Below are 27,974 nucleotides of genomic sequence, written 5' to 3' on the forward strand. Positions count from 1 at the left end.
ATTTCTTACATGACAAACACACAAAACTAAATTGGAAGGATGTATTGATATTCATTGCGCGTGACCCAAAACAGGTTCTTTTTTAAAAAACAGTTGAAATACAGAGTAAAAGTGAAAGTGAAATATAAACCTTGCATTCGACAAATTATGTTTGTTTAATATACGCACATCATGACATATGAAGCAAAATGAATATATTATTTCATTAACTTGTATCTTATAAGTTTATAAAGTATTATTAAATAATCTTTTAAAATCATGTTCAGACAGAATGATAATTTTTATGTCAAGCTGCGTAAATTTTTTTATCTGGCGGACTCAATTTAAACAAAGTTTATTTTTAGGTTTTTAGAAACAATGTTAACACATATCTTATCATATATCTCGGGTGTATCTCACCAGAAATGGAACAATTTGTAGGTACATTCAATTGGTAGATAAGAGGCTAATAAAGTAAATTAAACAAAATTCACTATATTCAATTTCAGCTACATTTACCTCATTATAATTATTATTAAATTTCGGGTAACGCACTGTATGACATACAATAGAATGTGTCTTACCTGTGATCTACTGCCATACATGAAGTACAACCAACGTTATCATAGACATTTAGACCAAACATGTCAACAGGTTCTTAAACCCGTGTCTCTCGCATTCTTTGCTGTTTGGGGCTACAGGCAATAGATATCCGCCTAGTTCCAATCCATTGACTTGACCTTTATCTAGAATCTATATGTCCAGACAGGGGCTGGAATCATCTCCTCGACGAAATATTACAGAATCCAAGCAGTAAAATCATTGGCAATCTGCGCAATATTTGTCCGCTTTATTTATTTACATATTTCCTTACGTTTACAAGGTGAACAGAACAAATAAAAGTGGTTCATCTGACTGTTTTTCCATACTCACTCCCGACATGTCGGCCATTTTGCTTTGTTAACAAAAATTAACGTTAATATTATAAAATAAGACCATTTCTTCAGTCTCGTTATCTAATAAAAAGGAAATAACGACTACGATCGATACTGACGTCTAAAAATAAAACCATTTCAGATAAGATTGAAACGTTTATATTATTTACGGTATTAAAGCGTTCAATATAAAGGAAGTTTTATTAGTACTTTCGTTTACAATCTCAAAACTTTTGCAAGTTAGAAATTCATGTTTAAATGTTTAAATATTTATTTCTATTAAAACATTAAACTTTATATATTTAACAACCTTGATAACTCATGTCTATTTTTGTTGAGCGAAGAATGGTTATCCCCACCATCTTTCATGCAAGATAAAAAATAAAAAGTTTATAGGGCTTCTTGTGTGACAAAAACAAGAGCTGTTAATTTAAATCACACTAGGGCGCGCTTCTCACGGCGTCCAACAAAAATTTCAGAACGCCAAGAGTAGAGCGCAGTAAGATAGCAAAACATCGCCGCAGCATCGCCAAAGCATATCGCAAGTGGCATTTTGCATAGAAACGCCGACAAAACGGCAGCGCATTTTGAGCATGCTCAAAAAAACGCCGACACTCGGCGTTCTGATAAGAGCGCAGTGAGTTTCGCAAGTAAGGGACGCCGTAGAAACTCAGTAGCCATCTCCTACCACGCACAGGAGCTCGCCGCGAAAAAAAAAAGCGCAAAAGGATCGCCAAATGAACACGCAGTGGTTAGCCCACGCGCGCTTGTAACGGATCTCTTCCGCGCTTTTACTGCGTGTGTACGGCGCTTTTACTGAGCTTTATTTTTCTAAAACGCTCTTACTGCGACTTTAAATCACTGTCACGGCGACCCTTACGCACTCAAAGGCGATTCCGCGGCACAACTGCTGCATGCGATTCTTCTGCGTCCATCTGAAATTGCAGAATACGATACAGTAGAATCCCTACTTACATGACTTAAGATCACCCCGGAATTAAGAACAACCCTCTATTAAGACTAATTTTTTAAAGAACAGAATTTTCTGTTCTTTTATGTTAATGGTAACATGATCCACAATTAAGACCTCACTTTTAAAATCACCAGATTCTGATCCAATTCATTGTTTTATCTATCTAACCCCTCTATGATAACAAGTTTGTTGTCATTCATCTACTTGAATTCACTAAAGCATGAAACTTGTGATTGAAAAATTGTATAAAGGCGAGATAAACTTCAGTTTGGTTTAATGTTACTTTCTGCACATTTATTAGTAAAGAATTAATTTCTTAATTAATAGATGAATTACGTGTATGAAACAAGACCTATTAAAATTTAATCTATATTTTGAATATCTTCAGACTTATGTTTAATTTAGGACATCAGTTTATAGTTATATTTCAAGGTAATGATATAATTGTATAAACATGTTTTTACATAATAATTCAAAAAGAGTGGTTATGAAATATATGTGATTTGATAATTTTATCCACAATTAGGACCAATCGCAATTAAGACCACTTTAGTCCAGTCCCTTTAATGGTCTTAATAGAGGGTTATTACTGCTATCTATAGAAAGTGTTTGACAAGTCAACTATCCTTCAACCATGGATGATCGAACCGGAGCAATCTTTAATTCTTGCTTGCATGCAGGTGCAGAGCAGGTACACGACTATTCAGGAATGAGTAATTTCTCGGTATATGAAGCAACAAATATTCAGCTACAGTTTGAGCCCGCAGACGAGACAGCCATGATGAAGAGCTGTTGAAAAGCGCACAGTGGAACGTACAGACGCAGTAGAGGCGCAGCCAAAAAACGCAGCAAGTCGCAATAAATCTGTCCGTAAAAAGCGCAATGCAACGCCGTTGAAGCTCCGTAGCAACGCAGTTATCGCCATGAGGACGCCGTGAATTCTCAATTTCATCAAAAATATCAGATTTTTCTTGCGATCTCGCGGCACTTTATTTAATTAAACAACGCCGTGCAAACGCAGTAAAAGCGCAGTCTAGTGAGACAGGACCATTAAGTATATACAAATGTCGTTTAAATCTTAGTCTTCAAGCGCCATGATTTGATCCATGCGATCAGTACGATAAACCGGCATCTCCGAAACCATGGTCTGCACTGTTGTGTTCGCTATTCGGTCAACGCATATTAGTTAATGGTTTTGAACAGATCGAAAATTGGACAAGCCTATTTAAGATTTTTAGCGTGGTAAGGCTGATGTCAACACGAATTGTTTTGTTTTGCATGAATATTTTACTTGAGTAGGGCTACGACATAAGCAAAGTTTGTGCTTCAGAAATGAATATATTATCATAAATTCACATGTCTTATTTATGTACACATTTTTTATCCTCAATTAAGTTAATGAATACTGCATTCTCATCACATGCACGTTCATATACTGGTTAAATGTTGTATGTGAGAGCTTGCATCATGCCCAACTCTTATCTCAATTTCGTCTATCTTGTTCATGATTTCTATATATACCTGTAACGTTGATGTAAATTGTACACCGATTTATGTGCTGCAGACCAATATAATTATATTCAGTTACTTATTCAAAGGTTCTAGATGGATAATTTATAAATTTATATGTTCACTTATAAGTATATTTTGATTTTGTTTTACTGAATGTTTAATATTACTTATACATACATCTGGTAGAATAAACGGGATTCTGTCTGTATTATTAAGAAAAATAAAAATAATTGTAATGTTTGTTGACATTAAAAAGGAAGTCATGTAATAAATCAATCGATTATCAATACTAAAATATTCATAATAACTATTCGTTTACAACATTATGTTCTGATCATTTATAAACTACGCGTAACATTGAATAAAACTGCCGTTATATTATAAGAATGAAATATATAAAAAATAAAAAATGGATTCACGACAAGTAATAAATTACTTTAATGTGTGAAAATATTTTTTGTCCAATAGGATTGCAGTATTCCAAATGAATCGTAACACAATTACTTTGATAAATCGGCAAACTGTTAATCAGTCTAGTAAATCGACTATTTATATTTTTTTGAAACACTAACATGCAGTCGCGCGACCAATTTAATTTTGTAAATATGTACCTATACTTAAAGATAAAAAAACTTTCGACTGCTTTTATTAAAGAACGGGTATAACGAAGATGATGTCAGGTGTTCAACGGTTACGTTATCCTTAGTAATTCATGTATATACACATCATTTCGGTGTAACTGTTAACTAAATAAAAGCTGTAATGTCATTTGAATCGAGAAATTACTCGTAAATAGACGATATTGCAGTGAAGTGTCAGGAATGAGATGAATTAAATTACAATACGCGAGCCTTTGCGAGCCTCTGGTGAGCATAATGTTACTTAATCCAACGAGTTCAATACAATTAGTAATGAAGTGATGAAGCTATACGAATATAGCATTCTATTTATCACATTCCCAAAATAAGAATTGTAAACTAACAGAAAATACAACATTTTTCAATGTTGAGCTTATAGCGTAACGCTTACATTCATGCGTCTTTACGCTGCGCTTGTATTACGAAAATGATGATGTGAAACTTTATGAACCGCCTTGCAATACCGTTTAATGAAGTCGCAAAAGCGGCGCAGGTATATCATAAAAAATAAAACGCAAAGCTTATTTTAATTAATAGGCGCAGTAAAAGTCTACAATACAGAAAATGTACAAGACAGTATTTAAAGTGTTAAGAAAGCCGATCAAATTCGAGAAATTTATTAGCATTTCTTAAATCAAACACAATTTTAATTGCTTAAATTGGGATACTGTAATGATGAAGTCGCAAAGGCGGCGCAGGTATATTATAAAAAATAAAACGCAAATGTTATTTTTAATGAACATGCGCAGTAAATACAGAAAATGTACAACATAGTATTTAAATTGTTTAGAAAGCCGATCAAATTTGAGAAATTTATTTGCATTTCTTAAATGAAACACAATTTTAATTGCTTAAATTGGGATACTGTAAACGGTAAGTTGTTGAATTCTCAAATAATGTAAATGTCGAGATATTGGCCTCGAAGAAAACATACGAATGTATCGATTCCAATCGTTATGCAAGTTATTTGTTTGTGACAGTATGGAACTACTTATGGTTTTTGTAGATTTCTCTTTATATATTAATATATTCTGCTAAATGTTTACATGCAACCCTAGCGTACGTTTTTGAGTGACACTCTTTAAGCATGTTGTATATATTTGTCGTTTATTTTAAAGTAAAGGATCTTAATAATTATGATAGCTAAAAATCGGCTTCGTAAGTAACTCTACAGCTAACTGTATTTAAAATGTGTTCAAGTTATTTCCCTTGCTGCAGAATATTGTTGTACTTAAAAACGAAAATTACATATTACATGTATTTAGACAACTGACGCATACATTACGAACAGGTGAAGATCAAAAAAGAATATACTAGTTTGCTTCTTTAAAAAGAAGCATGCGAGAGGTCTTTTTGCAGCTGTGGAGGATTTAATTCGAAAATATTTGGGGATATTTTTGCATAAACCATTATGTAACGAAAATATTAAAAGTAGTATCAAAATAAAAGTTTCTTGTAAATTCCGATAAGCAAATTTTTGGGTTATGTTTTGTTAAGTATATGAAACATTTTCTCTTCATTTTACAAAACAGGCATAAAGTATGTTAATCAAACAATTTTAAGTTTCATATTTACATAAATGTTTAAATCATTTGATTTAAATAAACAGTATATAAAACTGCATGCCTCCAACCACAATATTTGAAGAAAATCAAACATAAGTAAAATTGGTGTCATTTGCGCCAAAAATTCTCGTTTCGTTATTTAGTCATACAGGGTCAAAAGTTAAAGGGGCAGCAAAATTTCGGTACACGGTTCACTCGGTCATATTATAGTGCATGGTGATATTGTAGCTATAAAGTTTACTGTTACTATTCATCGGAACATGAAAAAAATAATTAAACACTATTCAGAAAACAATACGGTAATCGATTTATACAGTTTAAAAGATTAAAACGGAATGACACATCCACGTAGCACTAAGTAACGTAAGTGATGTTTTCCGAATTTTCTATGTACCGATTTGTTCACTTATATGTTAATTTTTCGTTTAAGTAAAGTCGTATTATGAAACAGAGCATGCGCATAACAGTTTTTTCAGACTGCTTCTAATGATTTTACGCTTTAATTGAGATTCATTCATTACAATCAGATACGCAAAAATGGATGCCGGCAGCAATCAGTCTGACCACTGTGGAGAGGTCTGATGACCTCTCCAACCAGACAGGTTGTTTGGTTTTTAAATATCTATTATCATTAATATGCATATTGGATACATTATGTTTGATTCCTTGAACATTTCAGTTTATGCAGGTAATAAATTGATTATAGATAGAACAATTCAGATGTTTTATGGCGATGTAATGCAACATCTCTTACAATGATGTGTTTTGTCTCATGCAAAAGTTGACCCTTTTGATGGACGTAATAAGCAGGATTATGCAGGATTCAAACCTCGTTAAGTACAAAATTTAAGTTTAAGATCCTTATTGTCTTTAAGCACCGATGATAAACTTTCATGGTGACAGTGACCTTGAATTTCTACACTTTCCGCTAAATAACTATAGAACCATTTGACTCCTTACATCTTTAACGCTTCATAGGATGATCACCCTTTTTAAGTAGATATCCTTTGTTTTTTTTGGGTGCTTGCTTGATTTTTATTATATGTCTGGTATATCAAATTGTTCATAGAATGTAAATAATTGTTGAATTTTAGTTTTAATGTCGCCTTTTCATAACGCCATTTTCAATATTTGACATACATTTCGTTCTTCTGAACATATAAATACTGGACGGTTGAAATACAGTTTTACCATCTTTTAATAATCATAAAATTAACATTTAAACAATGACAAGTTATCTTTAAGATACACTGATATTGTTATTAAAGATGAATTGCGGAAAAAATGTATAAATGATTCATTCATTCTGAGTTTTTATTTTTTAAAATTATCTAACTTAAAAGTAAATATCATCACAGATGTATCAAAATTTAATGAATTAAACAGGTAAAGATTAACCGTGATGGAAAGTTAGATATATTTTTTTGTTCACTTCATATCGTAAATTTCTATATAATCCCGTCTATATCGTCCAACTATCAGCCTCTGGTGATTGTGATCATAGCAAACCGCCTGACAACCTCCTGCTTTTCCATCTGATGTAAGTATTTCTCCTATCACCTCACCATTTGGAGAAAATTGTACAATATTGTTAGATGATTCACCACAAACAAGTATTTCTCCACTGTCTGTTTCACAAATTTCCCATGCATTTCTGAGGTTGGAAGGCTCATATTTTCCATGTAATTTACCTTCCTTACTAAGTACTACAAGACCATATTTACTGTCAGCAACATATATCCTCTCACCATCTTGACTGACTGTAAGACTGAAGATATTGTCAAACAAGTTATCACCTGACTGATCTTTGGAAAATTGTATCAGCATTATCCCTGTCTTGTTGTAGACATAAACAGTCTGACTTGAATCAGTTACATAAATTTTCCCATTTCTGTACCCTAAGCCAAAACATCTATGGTTGGTTTTTATTTCCCGTGCTACTTTAAGAGGACCGTCAGTAGTTACAACGTCGATGTTCATCCTTTGAGAGGATACAGCTATCTCATTGTCAACTTCACAAATTTGCCACGGCACTCTCGGGTGTTTGCAGACATCTAATATTTTGAATGAGGTCATGTCAAGACGTATCAAACTGTTTTTATTTCTGTCTGCGATTATAACCGACCCATCCTTTAGCATACATATACTGTGTATAGTATAACAAGTACTTGTGTCTGAATCATGTTTGATACTGATCTCCTTCTTTTCCCCTAGCCTATATATAGCAGGTTTTTCCACAATTTCTCCCAATATGGCCATTTGATCTATCATTGACACCAACTTCGGTTGCTGTTCAAAGACAACATCAAATCTTTTGAATTCCATTGCCTTATCTTTTAAACCATTGTTCGCTCTTTCTGTAACCGAGTAAGCAACTTTCATACCCACAAATTTTTGCGACACATTTGATGAGGCGGATATTATATCTGCTGCTGAAGTCTGAACATCGGCCTGGGAAGTTGTGAGTATGGTAATATGCTCTTCAATTTTCTTGATTAATGTTTTGTAATTATCTTCTATGTTTTCAACGCTTTTCTTTTCAAGATTGTCAAATTTCTGGTTGATCTCAATCCGGAACTGTTTTATTTTTTCAACTTCTTCTTCTTTCCGCTGAAACAGACGTTTTATTTCCCGTTGTCGAATTTTCAGCTGAAATTCAATATCACCGGTAACAGCTAGCATTTTCTGTTGAACGTCTTCACATTGAGTTATAGGGTCATGATCTAAGACGAACTCAGGCACGTAGAAAACATCGTTACAAGACCTGAAAATTGAATAATTAAAACTGTATATTATGCAAGGGCAATGCATTTATTTTACATATTAAGACATTGGCATTCCATTCAATCCAGATAGGAATTACATGTGTTCGTAAATTGTGATTAAGGCACACTTTTATGAGCTAATCGACAAAGAATCGTGTCTGTACATCAAGCATTTTGTTTCCTTCCAAACATGATACGAAAATTATCATTTTCACAAGTTAATAACTCTTCTATGTTTATTTGTAATTACTTGTTAGTCCCCAAAGTGTTCTTTTATATTCGATTTTAGGACATTATAAATATTGAGGAAAGAAAAAAATAATGTACTTGCGTAGTTCATTTTGTAAAGATGTATAAATTGATTAATTTTCAAATGTTACATAACTGACGTAACAAACAGTTTAAATAACTCAGAAATGCTTTTCTTCATTTTCATTTAATACAGTAACTCATTGTGTAAATTATACATGTCTCCATAAAGCGTTCAACTGATATGTCTTTTAGTTCTCTTATGTTCATCTAATAATAGAATTATTTGAGGTTGAATCCGTATATCGCCGGGCCAATTAGTTGTTTTGGTACTTATTCAAATATTGGAAAGAAATTGCACGACTATATACATGTATTTACACCTAAAACCTGTCTAGCTCTTATTTCAATAAACATTTTCAAATTAATTATAATTTTACTTGAGTTTTATTGTGAAAATCGAAACGGTTCCAAAGTACAGCTTGAAGGTGTTAACAGTTTTGTCATAGGCGTATTTTACATAAAGTCACGAAAACTATGCCATGCACATTCTGATTTTAAATTTCTTACATGACAAACACACATTTTTTTTCAATATCAAAATTGAAAGATTTATTGATATTCATTGCGCGTGCTGACCAAAAACAGGTTATTTTTTAAAATAGCGTTGAAATACAGAGTTATATAGCAGTGAAATTGAAACCGTGCGTTTGATAAAGATCACAAACTATGTTTGTTAAATTGATATACACACATCGTGACGTATGAAGCAAAATGAATACATTATTTCATTAACTTGTATCTTATAAAGTTTTTAAAGTATTATGAAATAAGCTTTGAAAATTACGTTCAGACAGAATGATAATTTGGATGTCAAGCTGAGCAAAAGGAAGTTTTATTAGTACTTTGTTTACAAATTCAACTTTTGAAGTAGAATTGCATGTTTGAATGTGTAAATATTTTCTTCTTTAAAGTAACAACCTTGTATTCATGTCTATTTTGTTGAGGAGAATTGTAAACCACCATCTTTCTGCAAATAAATAATATGAGTTATAAGGCTTCTTATGGACAAAACTGAGTTAAGGTATTACCATCCTAATGCCTTACCTCCGCTTTGAAGAGTATTCAAATAGGCTTGAACTACTGTTAACTACATTGAAACTGAGGGCCATGGGTTCAAACCTCAGATTGGTCAACTTTTTTTTCTTTCTTGTTTTTTCTTTTAACATTATTTATGTATCTTTCCATCCATTTTTGGTAGAAAAAAATGTGTTTATTTTAAAATTATTTAATTTATATGGGTATTTTACTAAATAATGCTAAATCTAGTAATAAATATGGTACCTGATATTTTCAAAATGTAATAAAATCAAAACTAGACGGTTAAAGTATTTAATATTTTACAAGATCAACCAATATACTTTTTAAAAATTAAGGGAAACTTTAAAAACAGGCACTCATTCGGGCAAATTTTAAGATTTTTTTAAATTAGGCTCCCTAAGTAGGAAAATAGTCAAACACGTGTTAAAAATGGGTGGGGTAGGGTAACATTTTTTTTACATATTTTATAAATTTTGAGTAGAAACCATAATTTGTTTTATGTTGATTGTTAGCTGAATAATACTATTTGTTTCTTACCAAAAATTAATGAGAAAACGTTTTTCATTAGAATGTTATTGCAGATTATTTAAAGGTTACTCATTTCTGAAAAAAAGACCCTCATACACCCTAGCTTCAGTTCATAAAAGTGGCCATAACTCGATTTCCGTACGGTAAAATTTGTTTAAATTTTGCATACAGGTGTACTTTAAGGTATATATCTGACCTATGCTTTAAATTTTTCAGTTCCTTATAGTGCCCGTTAGGGTGGTAATTCCTTAAGTAGCTACATAATTATGTAGTTTAACTCTAAGTCTTTAAGCGGCTACTGATTTAAGCCATGCGATCTGTGCAGAATACGATTAGCTAGCACCTTCGAGACCATGGCCAGCAGTGTTGTGTTTGCTATTCGGTCAACGCATAGTAGTTTAAAAAACTGTTTAATGATTTTGACCAGATCGAAAATTGGACAAGCCTTTTAAAGATTTTAGCGTGGTAAGGCTGATGTCAACATGAAATGTTTAGTTTTGCATGAATATTTTACTAGAGTAGGGCTACAACGTAAGCAATGTTTGTGTTTCAGAAATGAATATATTATCATAAATTCATATGTCTTATTTATGTACACATTTCTTTATCCTCAATTTAGTTAATGAATAGTGCATTCTCATCACATGCACGTTCATAAACTGCTTTAATGTTGTTTGTGAGAGCTTGCATCATGCCCAACTCTTATCTCAATTTCATCTATCTTGTTCGTGATTTCTATATATACCTGTAACGTTGATGTAAATTGTACACCGATTCATGTGCTGCAGACCAATATGATTTTATTCAGTTACTTATTCAAAGGTTCTAGATGGATAATTTATAAATTTATATGTTCACTAATAAGTATATTTTGATTTTGTTTTTACTGATGTATAATATTTCTTATACATATCTCTGGTAGAATAAACGGGATACACTCGCTTGATTGAAAACTAATTGACCGGTGGTTATTTTCATGTCAGTCAGGCTATATTCTCCCAAATATCCCGCCAAGAGCTTGTATAACAAATTTGTGATAACACAAACCCCTTATGACGACACTGCCATCAATAAAGAATATACAAAAAATCTACTGCTAAAGGAATTATTTACTTATGAGTCAGTGAAAAAAAAATGATGAAATATTAATTGGCATATTATCTCGCAAGTCTGTCTGTATTATTAAGAAAAAAGATAAATAATGGTTATGTTTTTTGACATAAAAAAGGAAGTCATGTAATAAATCAATCGATTATCAATACTAAAATATTCATTGAAACTATTCGTTTACAACATTATGTTCTGATCATTTATAAACTACGCGTAACATTGAATAAAACTGCCGTTATATTATAAGAATGAAATATATATATAAAAAAATGGATTCACGACATGTAATAAATCACTTTAGTGTTTGAAAATATTTTTTGTCAAATAGGATTGCAGTATTTCAAATGAATCGTAACACATTTACTTTGATAAATCGCCAAACTGTTAATCAGTCTAGTAAATCGACTATTTATATTTTTTGAAACACTAACATGCAGTCGCGCGACCAATTTAATTTTGTTAATATGAACCTATACTTAAAGTTAAAAACCCTGTAATTTTCGACTGTTTTTATTAAAGAACGAACGGGTATAACGAAATAGATGTCAGGTGTTCAACGGTTACGCAATTCACCGTAATTCAATAATAAACGATATTGCAGTGTAGTTTCATGAACGAGTGGAATAAAATTATAATACGCGAGCCTTTGCGAGCCTTTGGCGAACATAATGTTACTTAATCCGACGAGTTTAATACATTTAGTAATGAAGTGATGAAGCTATGAGAATATAGCATTCTATTTATCATTTTCCCAAAATAATAATTGTAAACTAACAGAAGAAAACAACCCTTTTCAATGTTGCGCTTATAGCGTAACGCTTCTATACGTTGCGCTTGTACTACGAAAATGATGATGTGAAACTATATGCACCGCCCTGCAATACCGTTTCATGAAGTCGCAAAAGCAGCGCAGGTATATAATAAAAAATAAAACGCAAAGCTTTGTTTTAATGAACAGGCGCAGTAAATACAGAAAATGTATAACACAGTATTTAAAGTGTTTAGAAAGCCGATCAAATTTGAGAAATTTATTTGCATTTCTTAAATGAAACACAATTTTAATTGCTTAAATTAGGATACTGTAAACAGTAAGTTGTTGAATTCTCAAATAATGTAAATGTCGAGTTAAAGAGATATTGGCCTCGAAGAAAGCATACGAATGTATCGTTTCCAATCGTTATACAAGTTATTTCTTTGTGACAGTATGGAAGTATTTATGATTTTTTTGTAGATTTCTCTTTATATATTAATATTTTCTCCTAAATATTTACATGCAACCCTAGCGTACGTTTTTGAGTCTGTTATCCTATGACACTCTTTAAGCATGTTGTATATATTGTTGTTTATTGATAAGTAAAGAATCTTAATAATTATGATAGCCAAACGATCGGCTTTGTAAGTAACCCTACAGCTAACTGTAGTAGTTATTTCCCTTGCTGCAGAATATTGTTGTACATGAAACATATTACATGTATTCAGATAACTGACACATACATTTCGAACAGGTGAAGATCAATAAAGAATGTACCAGATAGGTTGTTTTGTTCTTAAATATTTATTTCATTAATATGTATATTGAATACATTATATTTGATTCCTTATATATTTCAGTTTCTGCAGGTAATAAATTGATCATAGACAGAACAATTCAGATGTTTTATGGCGATGTAATGCAACATCTCTTACGTTGACCCTTTTGATGGACACAATGTGTTTTATGCAGGATTCAAACCTCGTTAAGTACAAGACTTAAGTTTAAGATCCTTATTGTCTTTGGTCATCAATGATTAAAGCAGCACGCCTCCAGATTCATGCTAATTTTCATGAAAATTTTGAAAATGTATTTGAATGCGTAATATTGTGAAGTAACCAAGAGGAAGCAATTTACACATTATCAATATCACTTACAAACCACGTAAATTGTCAAACAGTGGTCAAAATATGTATAAATAGCCTCTACTGCGTTAGTAACGCAGTAGAAATATAGTTGTAAATACTGAAAAATTAGTCATTATTCGCACACAATATGTGAAATATTACTTGAATCTTGAAACGTTTTACTTTTCCTATCATCTTAGTACATTTTTCTCAAGTTTGATTTTATTGAACATTTTGACTAATCTGGAGTATTGTAGCTTTAAGGAAGGTCATGGTGACAGTAACCTTGAACATTTCAACACTTTCCGCTAAATAACTATAGAACCATTTGACTCACATCTTTAACGCTTCATAGGATGATCACCCTTTTTAAGTAGATATCTTTTATTGTTTTGGGTGCTTGCTTGATATTTATTATATGTCTGTATACCAAATTGTTTATGGGTGTAAATAATTGTTGAATTTAAGTTTTAATGTCGCCTTTATATAACGCCATTTTTAATATTTGACATTCATTTCCGTTCTTCTGGACATATAAATACTGGTCGGTGGAAATACAGTTTTACCATTTTCTAATAATTATAAAATTGACTTTATTTAAACAATGAAAAGTTCTCTCACTGATATTGTAATTAAAGATGAATTGCGGACAAAATGTATTAAAGATTCATTCATTCTTAGTTTTTATTTTTAAGATTATCTAAAGTAAATATCATCACAGATGTATTAAAATTTAATGAATTAAACAGGTAAAAATTACTAGTTACCGTGATGAAAAAGTAAGATATCTTTTTTTGTTCACTGCATATCGTAAATTTCTATATAATCCCGTCTATATCCAACTATCAGTCTCGTTTGATTGCGATCATAGCAAACCGCCCGACACTTTCCCTTTTTACCATCTGATGTAAGTATTTCTCCTACCACCTCATCAATCGGAGAAAATTGTACAATATTGTTAGATGATTCACCACAAACAAGTACAATGTACATCTCCACTGTCTGTTTCACAAATCTCCCTCGCGCCTCTGAGATTGGAAGTATTTTATTTTCCATGTAGTGTTCCTACCTTACTAAGTACTACAAGACCATGTGTACAGTCGGTAACATATATCCTCTCACCATCTTGACTGACTATAAGACTGTAGATACTGACAAACAAGTTATCACCTGACTGATCTTTGGAAAATTGTATCAGCATTGTCCCTGTCTTGCTGTAGACAAAAATAGTCTCATCTGAATCAGTTACATAAATTTTCCCATTTCTTTACCCTAAGCCAAAACAGCCATGATCGGTTGTTAATTCCCGTGTTACTTCTGTAGTTACAATGTCGATGTTCATCCCTTGTGAGGATACCGCTATCTGTCAACTTCACAAATTTGCCACGGGGATCTCGGAAAGTGGCTGACATCTTATATTTTAAATGAGGTCATGTCAAGACGTTTTAAGCTTTTATTATTGCCATCAGCGATAATCACACAGCCATCCTTAAGCTTACATATAATGTGTATATCATAACCGGAATTCAAATCTGAATCATGTTTAATACTAATCTCCCTCTTATCCCCTAGCCTATATATAGCAGTTTTTTTCCACAATTTCTCCCAACATGTTCATTTGTTCTATCATTGACAACAGCCTTTGTTGACCTTCAAAGACAACATCAAATCTTTTGAATTCCACTGCCTTCTCTTTTAAACCATTATCTGCTCTTTCTGTAACCGAGTAAGCTACTTTCATCCCCACAAATTTTTGCGACACATTTGATGAGGCGGATATAATATCTGCTGCTGAAGTCTGAACTCCGGTCTGGAAAGTTGTCAGAATGGTAATTTGCTTTTCAAACTTCTTGATTAATACTTTGTATTTATCTTCTATTTTATCAATGCTTTTCTTTTCAAGATTGTCAAGTTTCTGGTTGATGTCAATCCGGAACTGTTTTATGTTTTCAACTTCTTCTTTTTTTCCGCTGAAACAGACGTTTTATTTCCCGTTTTCGAATTTTCAGCTGAAATTCAATGTCACCGGTAACAGCTAGCATTTTGCGTTGAACGTCTTCACATTGAGTTGTAGGGTCATGATCTAAGACGTACTCAGGTAAGTAGAATACATCGTCACATGACCTGAAAATTGAATAATTAAAACTGTAAATAATGCAAGGGCAATACATTTATTTTACACATTAAGACAATGGCATTCCATTCAATCCAGATAGGAATAATGAAACTTGTTGAATTACATGTGTACGTAAAATGTGATTATGGCACACTTTTATGAGCTAATCGACAAAGAATCGTGTCTGTACATCAAGCATTTTGTTTCCTTCCAAATATGATACGAAAATTATAATTTTCGCAAGCTAATAACTCATATATCTATATTTGTAATTTATTGTAAGTCCCAAAAGTGTTCTTTTGTTTTCGATTTTAGAACATTATAAATATTGAGGAAAGAAAAAAAAATTATGTACTAACTTCAAATGTTACATAACTGACCTAAGCAAACAATTATTTCAGAAATGCCTTTCTGTATTTTCATTTGATACAGTAGCTATCTCATTGTGTAAATTATACATCTCATTTAAGCTTTCAACAGATATGTTTTTTATGTCTCTTATGTTCATCTAACAATATAATTATTTTATGCTTGAATCCGTATATCGCCGGGCCATTTTAAATATTACGGTACTAATTCAAATTTTGAAAAAAATGCACTGCAATATACATGTATTTACACGTAAAACATGTCTAGCTTTTATTCAAATTAATTATAATTTTACATTAGTTTATTGTGAAACTCGAAACGGTTTCTATGTACAGATTGAAGGTGTTAACAGTTTTGTCGTAGGCGTATTTTATATTAAGTCATGGAAACTATGCCATTCATAACCATTTTATTAATAAAAATAAAATCTTGTTAGGTGCGAAACCTCATTATTATTTAAATTAAAACCGTGCGTTTGATAAAGATCACAAACTATGTTTGTTTAATTGATATCCGCACATCATGGCATATGAAGCAAAATGAATACATTATTTCATTAACTTTTTTTAAAGTTTTTAAAGTATTATGAAATAACCTTTCAAAATCTTGTCCAGATAGAAAGATAATTTTAATGTCAAACTGCATTAAATTCTTTATCTGACGGACGCAATTGAAACAAGGTTTATTTTTAGGTTTTTGAAAACAATGTTAACACATATTTAATGATATCATCTCGGGGGTATCTCACCAGAAATGCAACTATTTGTAGGTACATTAAATAGGAAATTGATTTGAGATTAATTAAGTAAACTAAACAAATATCACTATAATAAGTTTAAGTTACATTTACCTCATTATATTTATCATTTAATTTCGGATAACGCACTGCATGACATGGATTAGAATGTGTCTTACCTGTGATCTTCTGCCACACATGTAGTACAACCAACGTTATCATGACTTTACAATACATGTCAACAGGTTTAAACCCGTGTCTCTCGCACCTTTGGGTTGGTGCTTCAGGCAACGTTCCGCTAGTTTCATTCTTGACTTGACCTTTATCTAGAATCTTATGTCCAGACAGGGCTGGAATATCCTCATGAAATTTTACACAATCCGAGCAGTAATAATCATGGCAATCTGCGCAATATTTGTCCGCTTCTTTATTTATTTCCTTACGTTTACAAGGGGAACATAACAGATAAAGTGGTTCATCTGACTGTTTTTCCAGCTCACTCCCCGAAATGTCGGCCATTTTCCTTGACACAAATTTACGTTTTATAAATAAAGTCCATTTTCGGTTTCGTGATATATAACAGGAAATATATCACGATCGATACTGGGCTAAAAATAAATTTTATTAGATAAGTTGAATGTTTAGGTATTTAGGTCAAATAGTTAATATAAAGGTAGTTTTTATTAGGTAATTTGAGTACAGGTTCAACTTATTTGAAGTAGAAATACATGTTTGAATGCTTAAATATTTTTCTTTAAACCTTTATTTAATTTATCGACTTTGGATTCATGTCGATTTTGTTGAAGAGAATTGTTAAGCACCATTTTTCTGCAAATAAAAATATGAGTTATAAGGCTTATTGTTGGCAACACACATGTTAATTGTACTTATTAGCTTACTTGTTTAACAAAGCTTAACTCTTAACCTTCAACCGGTTACTGATTCTACCCATGCGACCAAGATCGGCCGGCACCTTAGTGACCATAGTCTAAATTTTTATGTTCGCAATTCGGTCAATGCATATTTGAAAAGCTGTCTTTAAATATATATCAAACATTATAATTATACGGTTTTGATCTGATCGAAAAATGAACAAGTCTGTCTAAAATTTATAGTTTGGTAAGGCTGATGTCGTTGTGTAGTAGTTTTTGATTGAATATATTAATAGAGAATGACTACAAAGTAAGCAATTGTCGTCTTAAAAGTCACGTGCTTCAGAAATAATTTCAAATAAACATCAATATCATCAATTCATATTTCATATTTTCGTACAAATTCCTTATCATGAATTGAATTATTGAATACTTGTGCAGCATTCTCATCATATGCACGCTCAAAAACTGGTTAAATGTTGTATGAGAGAGATGAACTTACAACATGCCGGGTATCTTATCAAACTCTTATCTCAATTTCGTCGATCTTGTCCAAGATTCTATAATACCTGTGACGTTGATGTAGGTTTCCGAAGGATCACTTTGTTTCCAGATTTTTATACTTCACAACAGCAGGTGTCAAGTACCGTGTTGCAGCTGTAAAAAGTTGCCTCGTTACTCACTTCAGTGTTGTTATATTTTTCAGGTCCTTCGGGATCATTGATGCTAACACTATTAAGTGTTGAGAACTGAGTACCTCTAGCGCTCAAGCCGGTGTTAAGGGGCGTTAGGGATGTTATGCCTATTCCTATAAGAATAGGATATAATAGTGATGGTTCAATACTGAATTTATTAAACGAGTTGAAAATAAAATAATTATATGTAAGCCTCTTGCGAGACTCAAATTATTTATCCAATTAATTCAATAAATAGAAGATATTGATTGAGTGAAGGATCAAAACTGAATTAATTGAATAAGGTGCGAGAAAAAAAATAATTTATTCAACGAGTTCAATAAAGTCAGTAATGAACTTACACCAACATAATACTCTATTTATCACATTCTCAAAATAACCTGTTTAAAGTGCAAAATAATCCATTTTTCATTGACTCACTTATAGTGTTACGCTACAGCGCGTCTTTACACTAAGTTTGTATAACGCAAATGACGTCACGTCATTGTATTTGCTAACAAGTTCTATATCCATGGTTTTGTTTGGTAAATACCTTGAATAGACATATACCAGTATCGTTTTGTTTTGCATGTTGATAAGTGAGGTCAACGTCACTGAGGCCAATAATAGAATTTTCTGTTTTCTTTAAGAGTTTTTATAGAACTATATATACGATTTTGTATCAAATAGTTTTTTTTTGTAATGCCATAATGTCAAGAAGTGCCAATAGCAGTTGTTCTTGTTTATATTCAACTTGTGCTTTAGTTTGTTCTACTATTCTGAGTGATGTTTAGTATTTACTTAGATAAAATATATTTCATTAGCGGAATCAGTAAATAGCAAATGATGAAATTCTTAATTAATTTTTTTTTCGAAGTACACCATAAAATACTATAAAAGTTATTGTAACAATTAAAAAAAGTCCATTTTATACAATTATTTTGAAACGACTGGATACAGTTGTCATTTAAAACAGAGATCTATATGGTACATGTATGTTTGGTTCTATTTTCAATGCTTACATTCTGTATTAAAACCTTTGCCCTGCAAAGATTATTTTGGAAAAAGAATCTGAAGATGTATTTTTTTATGTACATGTAAAATATGGAGAAGCAATTTTAATAGTTGTATGAATGTACTCGCACAATAGACGGTAATATCCTATTTTAATTTTATTAAGTTAACACCTTCTTCCGGATCTTTGCTATCATCTAAAATTTTCAAATGTATTAACATTTTGCTTACTATATACTGAATACACCCAGTTGAACTCAGACTAAGATCAGCTGGCACATTTGTGCCGACTGAACTTGGTTTGTACATTTTGCTGTTCATTCAGAACTTATTTAGAAATTTTTCTTAAGAATTGAAATATGCAGAAGTTAGTTATTTTATTGTTTTAACTGAATGCAAGTTTTTTCCATTCATTTCATAAGCATGACTTTTGGACGCAATAAGTTTATTATACATAATTTATTAAAATAATCTATTATGCAGAGAACTGTTACCACATTCTCAAATCCATATTTAGAACCATTTTAAGCAATGATTGTAAAAAATCTTGCTCAATAGAATACTGACATGCTCCTCTTACGCAGCCAACAATCAAAATATAAAATTTCATACCAGTGATTTTAGTAATTTAAATAGTGACCGTACAAGTTTCCGTTCAATCTGGAAATAAAGCTCACAAAGTTATTCTCTGTGTCACTAATTGAATTATTAAAACTTCACATATCAATCAAATAATCTATTCCAAAATCATTATCATTTTGTTGTCAACAGTATACAATAATAAACTTTCAAAGTCTTTTTTATGCCCTTCATTTTCATTACGGTCCTGAAATTCCGTGTTGAAGTTGGTCGTTACCAGCAGATTAACTTTTCTTTTAGATTTTATAAGGGGCTGGCCACCAAAATTTTATCTGGCCAATTACTAGGAACATATAGTCATACGTTCTTTAACTTTGGTGTAGAGGTTGGTCAGTCATGTTTTGTAGATGTCACATATTGTCTCAGGTCAGCTGGTCTCTTCAGAAGTCAAGGTCACTTAGGTTTCTGCTTCAAAACTTTGTTTGGTTTTATCTTCCATCTATCCGTCATAGTTTATGCTGTGGTTTTCTTTTTCTGTCGAGTTATGTTATTCTTACGTGCACTATATCGTTTATCCATATGACTGCCCTCTTTTGGTTAGGATTAAATCTTTGTTATGATAATCACAGAGTCTTGATATTTCTATTATGAAGTTGTTTAGGCTTACATTTTAATTAACTAGATAAATCAAACCCCCCTCCTCTTCCCCACTCTCTCCCTATGTAATGATGTAACAGGATGAAAAGTTCTGAGTTAGCTCTTAGTATAAAATTATTAGCCTCACCCCTCAGTATATAGCCAGGTCAACCTGAAAATCCATACAATGTGACCATGCGTCATATTGTTGATAGCTCATTTTTTCTGTTTTTTTTTTTTTTTTTTTTTTTTTTTTTTTAAATAACATATTAGGCAGTCTTACAATGTACGTCAAATCATTGTGTTACACAGTATCAATTTTCTTAATATTACTAGTAGTCTATTAGTGTTTTAGTACATGATAGAATATGTTTCATCTTTTACTTCATGTAGTAATGAAAATAGTCACTCAATACTGTTGATGTTTATAACAGACATGCTCCTTGTGTTGTGAATTAAAAAACTATTTGTTTTCTTATATCAAATTTACATATAAAACAAAATGGTCATTGTATGATCAAGAAAATGTTAACTTTTCTAACTTTGTTACCTTGAGTTGACTTTAAATGTTGCATAATATATTATTTTAGTAAATTATGTATAATAAACAGTTTTAGCTTACTTGAGAAGAATCTTCAGAGTTGAGCTTTTGTGATGTCTGTTATTAGCCATAATTTCTATAAACAATTTTTGAAAACTTTTGATAGATTTTAACCAAACTTCACAGGAATGACCCTGGGGTAGTCCTCTACAAAATGTATGTTAATAGTTAAATAAGTATGTTACAGAGCTCAAATTGAAACCTTTAAAGATCTACTTCTCATAAAGTACAACGCCTAAAGATTAGATATTTGGCATGTTACATCACATTTTGGTATATGACTTACATAAAGCATGCCTATTTGGTCGTATAGGCCCAACCTAGGGGTCGTTTAATTACCATACATGTAGGCTTACATAGGAAAATCTTTTATAAAACTATAACGCCTATAGATTTTTGGCACGTTTTATTTCCAAGTGTGCATCTCTAAGAATTATATAATCATGACCAATGGCTCAAAATTGTACCACGGATGAATATTGCCCTTTGTATACTCTCGATATATTTTTTAGCGTATATTGTCATGCGCCTGGTCGCCCTTCTTCCGTTCGTCCGTCTTTTAGCAATTTCTTGTCCGGCCTGTAGGTTCAATACTGATCTTTTAGAACGAGTTGAATAAAATTATATTATGCAAGTAAAATAATATTTTATTCAATAAATACAAAAATGATGCTACACAAATACAATGTATTTACAACATACCCAGAATAAAGACTGTTTAAGGCACAAAAGAATCATTTTCATTAACGCAAACATTTAGCACCCCCTTACACTATGTTTGTATAACGAAAATGACGGCACATAATATGATGGGGGATTCAAGCTGTCTTCATCATACTTATGAAATTACTTTACCAAATGAATTGATGAAAGAAAATAAAAGATTATTGAACTTTAATTGATTACTTTTAATGTGGCCTTTATATGACACCAAAAGTGTATGAAGTAACATTTTCAATTTTAGACATTCATTTTTTTTGTTCTTTTGGTCAAATAAATTAAGGACAGTCAACTGGAAATACAATTTTACCACATCTTAATAATTTAAGTATTAGCTTTATAAAATTCATGAAAAGTTATCTTTTACACTGACATTTGTTATTAAATATCAATTCCAGGATGAAATGTATAAATAAATACATGTTCATATTCATTTTGAGTAAAATTTTTCCTTAAGATTATCTTAAGAGAATATCATTACAGATGTCTTGAAATTTGATCAATAAGTCAGTTATTGATTAACTGCCATGAAAGTTTAAATATCATTTGTTCTTTATTGTTCACTTCATGTCGTAAATTTCTATATAATCCCGTCTATATCGTCCAACTATCAGTCTCGTGTGATTGCGATCATAGCAAACCGCCCGACAACCTCCTGCTTGACCATCTGATGTAAGTATTTCTCCTATCACCTCACCATTTGGAGAAAATTGTACATTATTGTTACTTGTATCACCACAAACAAGTATATCTCTACTGTCTGTTTCACAAATCGCCGTCGCATATTTGAGGTTGAAAGTATTATATTTTCCATGTAATTTTCCTTCCTTACTAAGTACTACAAGACCATATGTAATGTCAGCAACATAAATCCTCTCTCCATCTTGACTGACTGTAAGACTGAAGACACTGCCAAACAAGTTATTACCTGACTGATCTTTGGAAAATTGACTCAGTATTTTCCCTGTCTTGTTGTAGACAAAAATAGTCTTGAATGAATCAGTTACATAAATTTTACCATTTCTGTACATTAAGCCTAAACAGCGATGATCAGTTTTTATTTCCCGTGCTACTTTAAGAGGACCTTTAGTAGTTACAATGTCGATGTTCATCCCATGAGAGGATACCGCTATCTCATTGTCAATTTTACAAATTTGCCACGGGCATCTCGGGAGTTGGCAGACAACTAATATTTTGAATGAGGTCATGTCAAGACGTTTTAAGCTTTGATTATTGTCATCAGCGATAATCACACAGCCATCCTTAAGCTTACATATACTGCGTATATCATAACAGGAGTAAGAGTCTGAATCATGTTTAATACTAATCTCCCTCTTTTCCCCTAGCCTATATATAGCAGTTTTTTCCACAATATCTCCCAATATGTCCATTTGGTCTATCATTGACATCAACTTCGGTTGTTGTTCAAAGACAACATCAAATCTTTTGAATTCCACTGCTTTCTCTTTTAAACCATTATCTGCTCTTTCTGTAACCGAGTAAGCTACTTTCATCCCCACAAATTTTTGCGACACATTTGATGAGGCGGATATAATATCTGCTGCTGAAGTCTGAACATCTGTCTGGAAAGTTGTCAATATGGTAATTTGTTCTTCAAACTTCTTGATTAATGCTTTGTATTTATCTTCTATGTTATCAATGCTTTTCTTTTCAAGATTGTCAAGTTTCTAGTTGATGTCAATCCGGAACTGTTTTATGTTTTCAACTTCTTCTTCTTTCCGTTTGAACAGACGTTTTATTTCCCGTTGTCGAATTTGTAGCTGAAATTCAATTTCACCGGTAACAGCTTGCATTTTCTGTTGAAAATCGTCACATTGACTTGTAGGGTCATGATCTAAGACATACTCAGGCACATAGAAAACATCGTTACATGACCTGAAAATTGGTAATAATATTTACTGTATATATTGCCAGGACAATAAATTGACTTTACATTAAACATTAGCATGTATTTCTATCTAGATAGGAATGATGCAACTTATTGAATTATATTAGTACGTAAAATGGATTTGCATCGTCTATATAGTTGAAAGTGTGCTTCGTAAAAAATGATATTTAAAGGCACACTTCTTGGAGCTCTTAAAAATGTATCGTATTTGTACACCAAGAAAACTACTTTTTTTACAATCATACGAAATTTATAAAGACATAAGTATTTTTCTCAAAAGTAAATACAATCATACTATGTATGACCTTCATAACATGAAGCAAATATAGCTGTATTAAAAATAAAAAACTTCATTAACTTCGTAAAAGAATATCATATTATATATGTATGACCATCATTATATGAAGCAAATATAGTTTTAATAAAAAAGATAACTTGTATAACTTCGTTAATTTTATAAAACCATAAAAGAATTGTGTTACAGGATCTTTAAATCTGACACAAAACAATTAACATGCCTTTCTATATCATTTCGCCTTTACAATTGATACAGCTTGCTACACCATTGTTTGAATTATACATGTCTACAAGCTTTTAACTTTCAACATATATGGATATGTAATTTTATCTTTCCCATGTTTATTAAATGATTAAGTCATAATTGTACTAGCTTGAATCCGTCTATAACTAAGCCGTTTAAAAAGTACATTATGCCTCACAAATCCATATTTTTTAATTCTTTAGAAATGTCTATTATGTATTTAATTATTGTTTGTTTAATGTATGTGGAGCATATAAGATGTTTTGAGCCACATTATGCCTCAGAGATCCGTATCTTTTTAATTATTGATACAGTCAAAGATGTGTTAAATTATGATTTGATTATGAATTTTGAGCATCTTATATGTTTAACAACTGAAGAAGTACAGTTATGCGTCATAAAGGTAACACAATGTAAACAAAGTAGTATATTGACTACTTTACAAAATACTAAGTCACTAAATTATACCAACTGCAAACACGGCAAAAGAAGTGCTAGCTAATTCATATATGTGGCAAATGAGCAACTTGTTAGAAACTGTAACATGATACCAAAAATAAAATAAAACGTTTGTGAGAAGCATTCCTATAGCATAATTTGCCTTTAACAGCTGAAGCGCTAAACATGTAATAATGTGTCGTAAAGGCAGAACAATTTTTACAAAATAGTATTAAGACTTCCATACAAAAAGCGAATTCGCTATAATTTACATATTCATGCCAAAAGTGCGAAACATGTAAAAGATAGTTAATCTATATGGCAAATGAATATTATTTTGGAAACTGTAACATGATACAGAAAAATAAAAAAAAGTTTTGGACAAAAAAAAATGATAGCATGTCGTGGGTATAATGGACCTTTAGATATGTACGATAGGAATTCAAGTCCTGAAAATGTTTCACTGTTATATATTTACATTGAGAACTAACTTATTTTCGTTTATCATTTTGGTAAATAATTCAGTATAAGATTATGTACAACATAACATAGATTAAAATATATCTTACCTGTGATCCACTGCCATACATGTAGAACAACCAACGTTATCACGACTTTGACAAAACATATCTACAGGTTTAAACCCGTGTCTCTCGCATCTTTGTGTTGGTGTTACAGGCAGTGTTCCGCTTGTTCCATCTTTAACTTGATCTTTATCTAGAATCTTATGTCCAGACATAGCAGGAATATCGTCGTGACATTTCACACAATCCGAACAGTAATAATCATGGCAGTCAGCGCAATATTTGTCTGCTTCTTTATTTCTTTCTTTACGTTTACAAGGTGAACATAACAGACGAAATGGTTCATCTGACTGTCTTTCCATCTCACTCCCCGAAATGGCCGCCATTGTGCTTGACACAAATTTACGTTTTATAAAATATAGTCCAGTTTCGGTTTCGCGATCTTTAACAGGAAAAATATGCGATCGATACTGCGCTAAAAATAAACCATATCACATAAGAAGAATGTAAATGTACGCAATTAGTGTTATCAGGTACTTTATGGTCATTATTTTGTTTACACATTTTCAACCTATTTGAAGTAGAAATGCATATTTAAATGTGCAAATATTTTTCTTTAAACCTTTATTTAAATATAACGATCTCGTATTTATGCCGATTTTGATTCCGCGCTTTTTCTGCAAATAAAAAACATGTGTGTAATTAGGCTTTGTGTGGGTGAAACACAGTTAATGGAACTGATGACCGGGTTTAACAAAGCTTATCTCTAATCGACTACTGATTCTACCTATGCGACCAGTGCAGACAATGATCACAAAGACAAAGCTGCATCTCCGTGATCATGGTCTGCAATGTTCCATTTGCCAATCGGTCAATGCTTATATGTAATGTCCTTTAATACCATGAACGTCTTGAAAATGGACAAGCCTGTCATAAATTTCTAGTGTGGATAAGCTGATGTCATCGTGTTATATTCTAGCATGAATATTTTGATCGAGAAGGGTACAGCATAAGCAAATTTTGTCATAATATTATCATAAATGCATTGACCAAAATGTTAGTACATATACTTTATCCAGAATAAGATTAATGAATTCTGTATTCTCATCATATGCACGTTTATATAATGGTTGTACGATAGATATGAGCTTGCAGCAAGGCATCTTATCAAACACTTTTCTCAATTTCGTCTATCTTTTTATACCTGTAACGTTGAAGTAAGTTCTACATCGATTCATGTGCAAGCTAATTGTTTTTATATTCAGCTACTTATTCAAAAGTTCTAAATGAATAGTGGTAAAAAAACATGATCACTAATAAGTATATTTTGATTTTTAGCTCGATTTTTTTTTGAAAAAAGTAGAGGTAATGTTATAGTCCTGGCGGCGTTGCTGTTGCCGTCCGCAAACTTGTTCCTTACATAAGTTTTTAAGTTCTTGGTGTATTGTCTTCATACTTAACCATTACAACCATTGGGACAAGATCTTTCAGTAGATTAGACTAACCTTGACCTTCATCTACGAATGACCTTGACATTCAAGGTCAAATGTCCAAATTTTGCTTATTTCTTGCTATTATTGACTATAACTTTGTTATTTTTGAAAGATTGCCTTCAAACCTGAACATAATAATCTTCAAGGATAGTCCTTAAAGTTAACTAGACATACCTTGACTTCATTCATAAATGACCTTGGCTTCGAAGTTCAAATTATTAAATTTTTCATTTTTTGTTGCTGTAACTGGCTGTCACTTTGTTATCATTGAATGGATTGACTTTATATTATAACAGAACATTCTTTAGGACAGGACCAGCATGTTGATCAAACTCAAATTGACATTAGCTCTTTCATGACCTTAGCCTTGGAGGTTACATTATTGAATTTTCACTGATTTGTACATTAGTTTACTATATATAGACTTCTTATGACGACACTTCCACCAATAAAGAATATGCAAACAAATCAAGATTTTTTTTACTTGTGAGTCATTGAAAATCATGCTATTATACGACTTGCCAAAGGTTAAAAGTATGAAGAAATACTAATATGCAATTTGTTAGGAACATGTAAATAAGCGTGTCAATGTGCCCATGAGCCTCTGCCGATCTTATTAACCTTTTTTCCTGGACCAATTTAATAAAAACATATATAGAACGACGACAATTGTCCGATTCATAAGACATAATTATTCATCATATTTCTATTTTCAATTGCATGTATTTACTACGCGTAACGTAGAACAAAGTTGCCGTAATACAACAAGTCTGTCTGTATTATTAAGAAATCGATACTTTATGGTAATGGCTTTATGAAATAAAAAGGGAATTCATGAAATGCATCAATAACTCAAAACCCAGCAACTTTCGACTGCTTTTATTGAATAACAGGAATAACGAAGATGACGTCAGTTATGTTAACTATTTAAAAGTTTTGAATCGAGAAACGACACAAAAACACATAGACGACATTACAGTCTAGGGACAGAAACGAGTTGAATAAAATTATAATATGCGAGTATTTGGCGAGCATAATGTTACTTTATCCAACGAGTGCAATACATTTAGTACGTATGAAAAGCGTAGAAGCCGATCAAATTTGAGAATTTGTTTGCATTTCTTAAATGAAACAACACGGTTTTACTTGCTTAAAATGGGATACTGTATACAATAAGTTGTTGAATTCTCAAATTAAAATGTCGAAATGTTAAAGCAGATGTTTGCCTAAATGTATCGTTTTCAGTCATTATGCGAGTTAATTCTTTGTCAAACTTACTCTAGAAGAACTTATGATTTTATGTATATTTTTCTTTGAATAATTAAAATGTTTCACTTTTCATACAACAGTCCTGCCAGTTGATCATATGACTAAACATAATCCAGTCCAGTTAATTTAAGTCCAACAATAACATCAAATAAAACATATGCTCAATGGTTAGATATCAAGCTTGTATACTTGCCAAATGGACATCTATAGGAGTTATAAAACATGCTCATTTGGTAAAAATTGGACCCGC

At 31.8% G+C, this 27,974-nt stretch overlaps 1 protein-coding gene across 2 annotated transcripts; it reads right to left on the reverse strand.

Annotated features, from left to right (window-relative positions):
• Positions 1-21,389: 21,389 nt before the first annotated feature.
• On the reverse strand, positions 21,390-25,464 carry LOC132737087 (transcription intermediary factor 1-beta-like). Of its 2 annotated transcripts, none has more exons than XM_060724325.1 (2): positions 25,008-25,464; positions 21,390-23,446 (listed from the first exon to the last, which is right to left on the reverse strand). In XM_060724325.1, the coding sequence occupies exon 2, from the start codon at positions 23,062-23,064 to the stop codon at positions 22,111-22,113; it is 954 nt and encodes a 317-aa protein (XP_060580308.1). In that variant the 5' UTR covers positions 23,065-23,446; positions 25,008-25,464; the 3' UTR covers positions 21,390-22,110. The 2 variants fall into 2 exon arrangements, with proteins under 2 accessions (XP_060580308.1, XP_060580309.1); XM_060724326.1 differs by having other exon boundaries at positions 21,441-23,446; positions 25,008-25,461.
• Positions 25,465-27,974: the final 2,510 nt, after the last annotated feature.

Source organism: Ruditapes philippinarum, unplaced genomic scaffold (genome assembly GCF_026571515.1).
Source record: "Ruditapes philippinarum isolate M1 unplaced genomic scaffold, ASM2657151v2 ctg4585_1_1_1_1, whole genome shotgun sequence".
In the NCBI taxonomy this organism is placed as follows: Eukaryota; Metazoa; Mollusca; class Bivalvia; order Venerida; family Veneridae; genus Ruditapes; species Ruditapes philippinarum.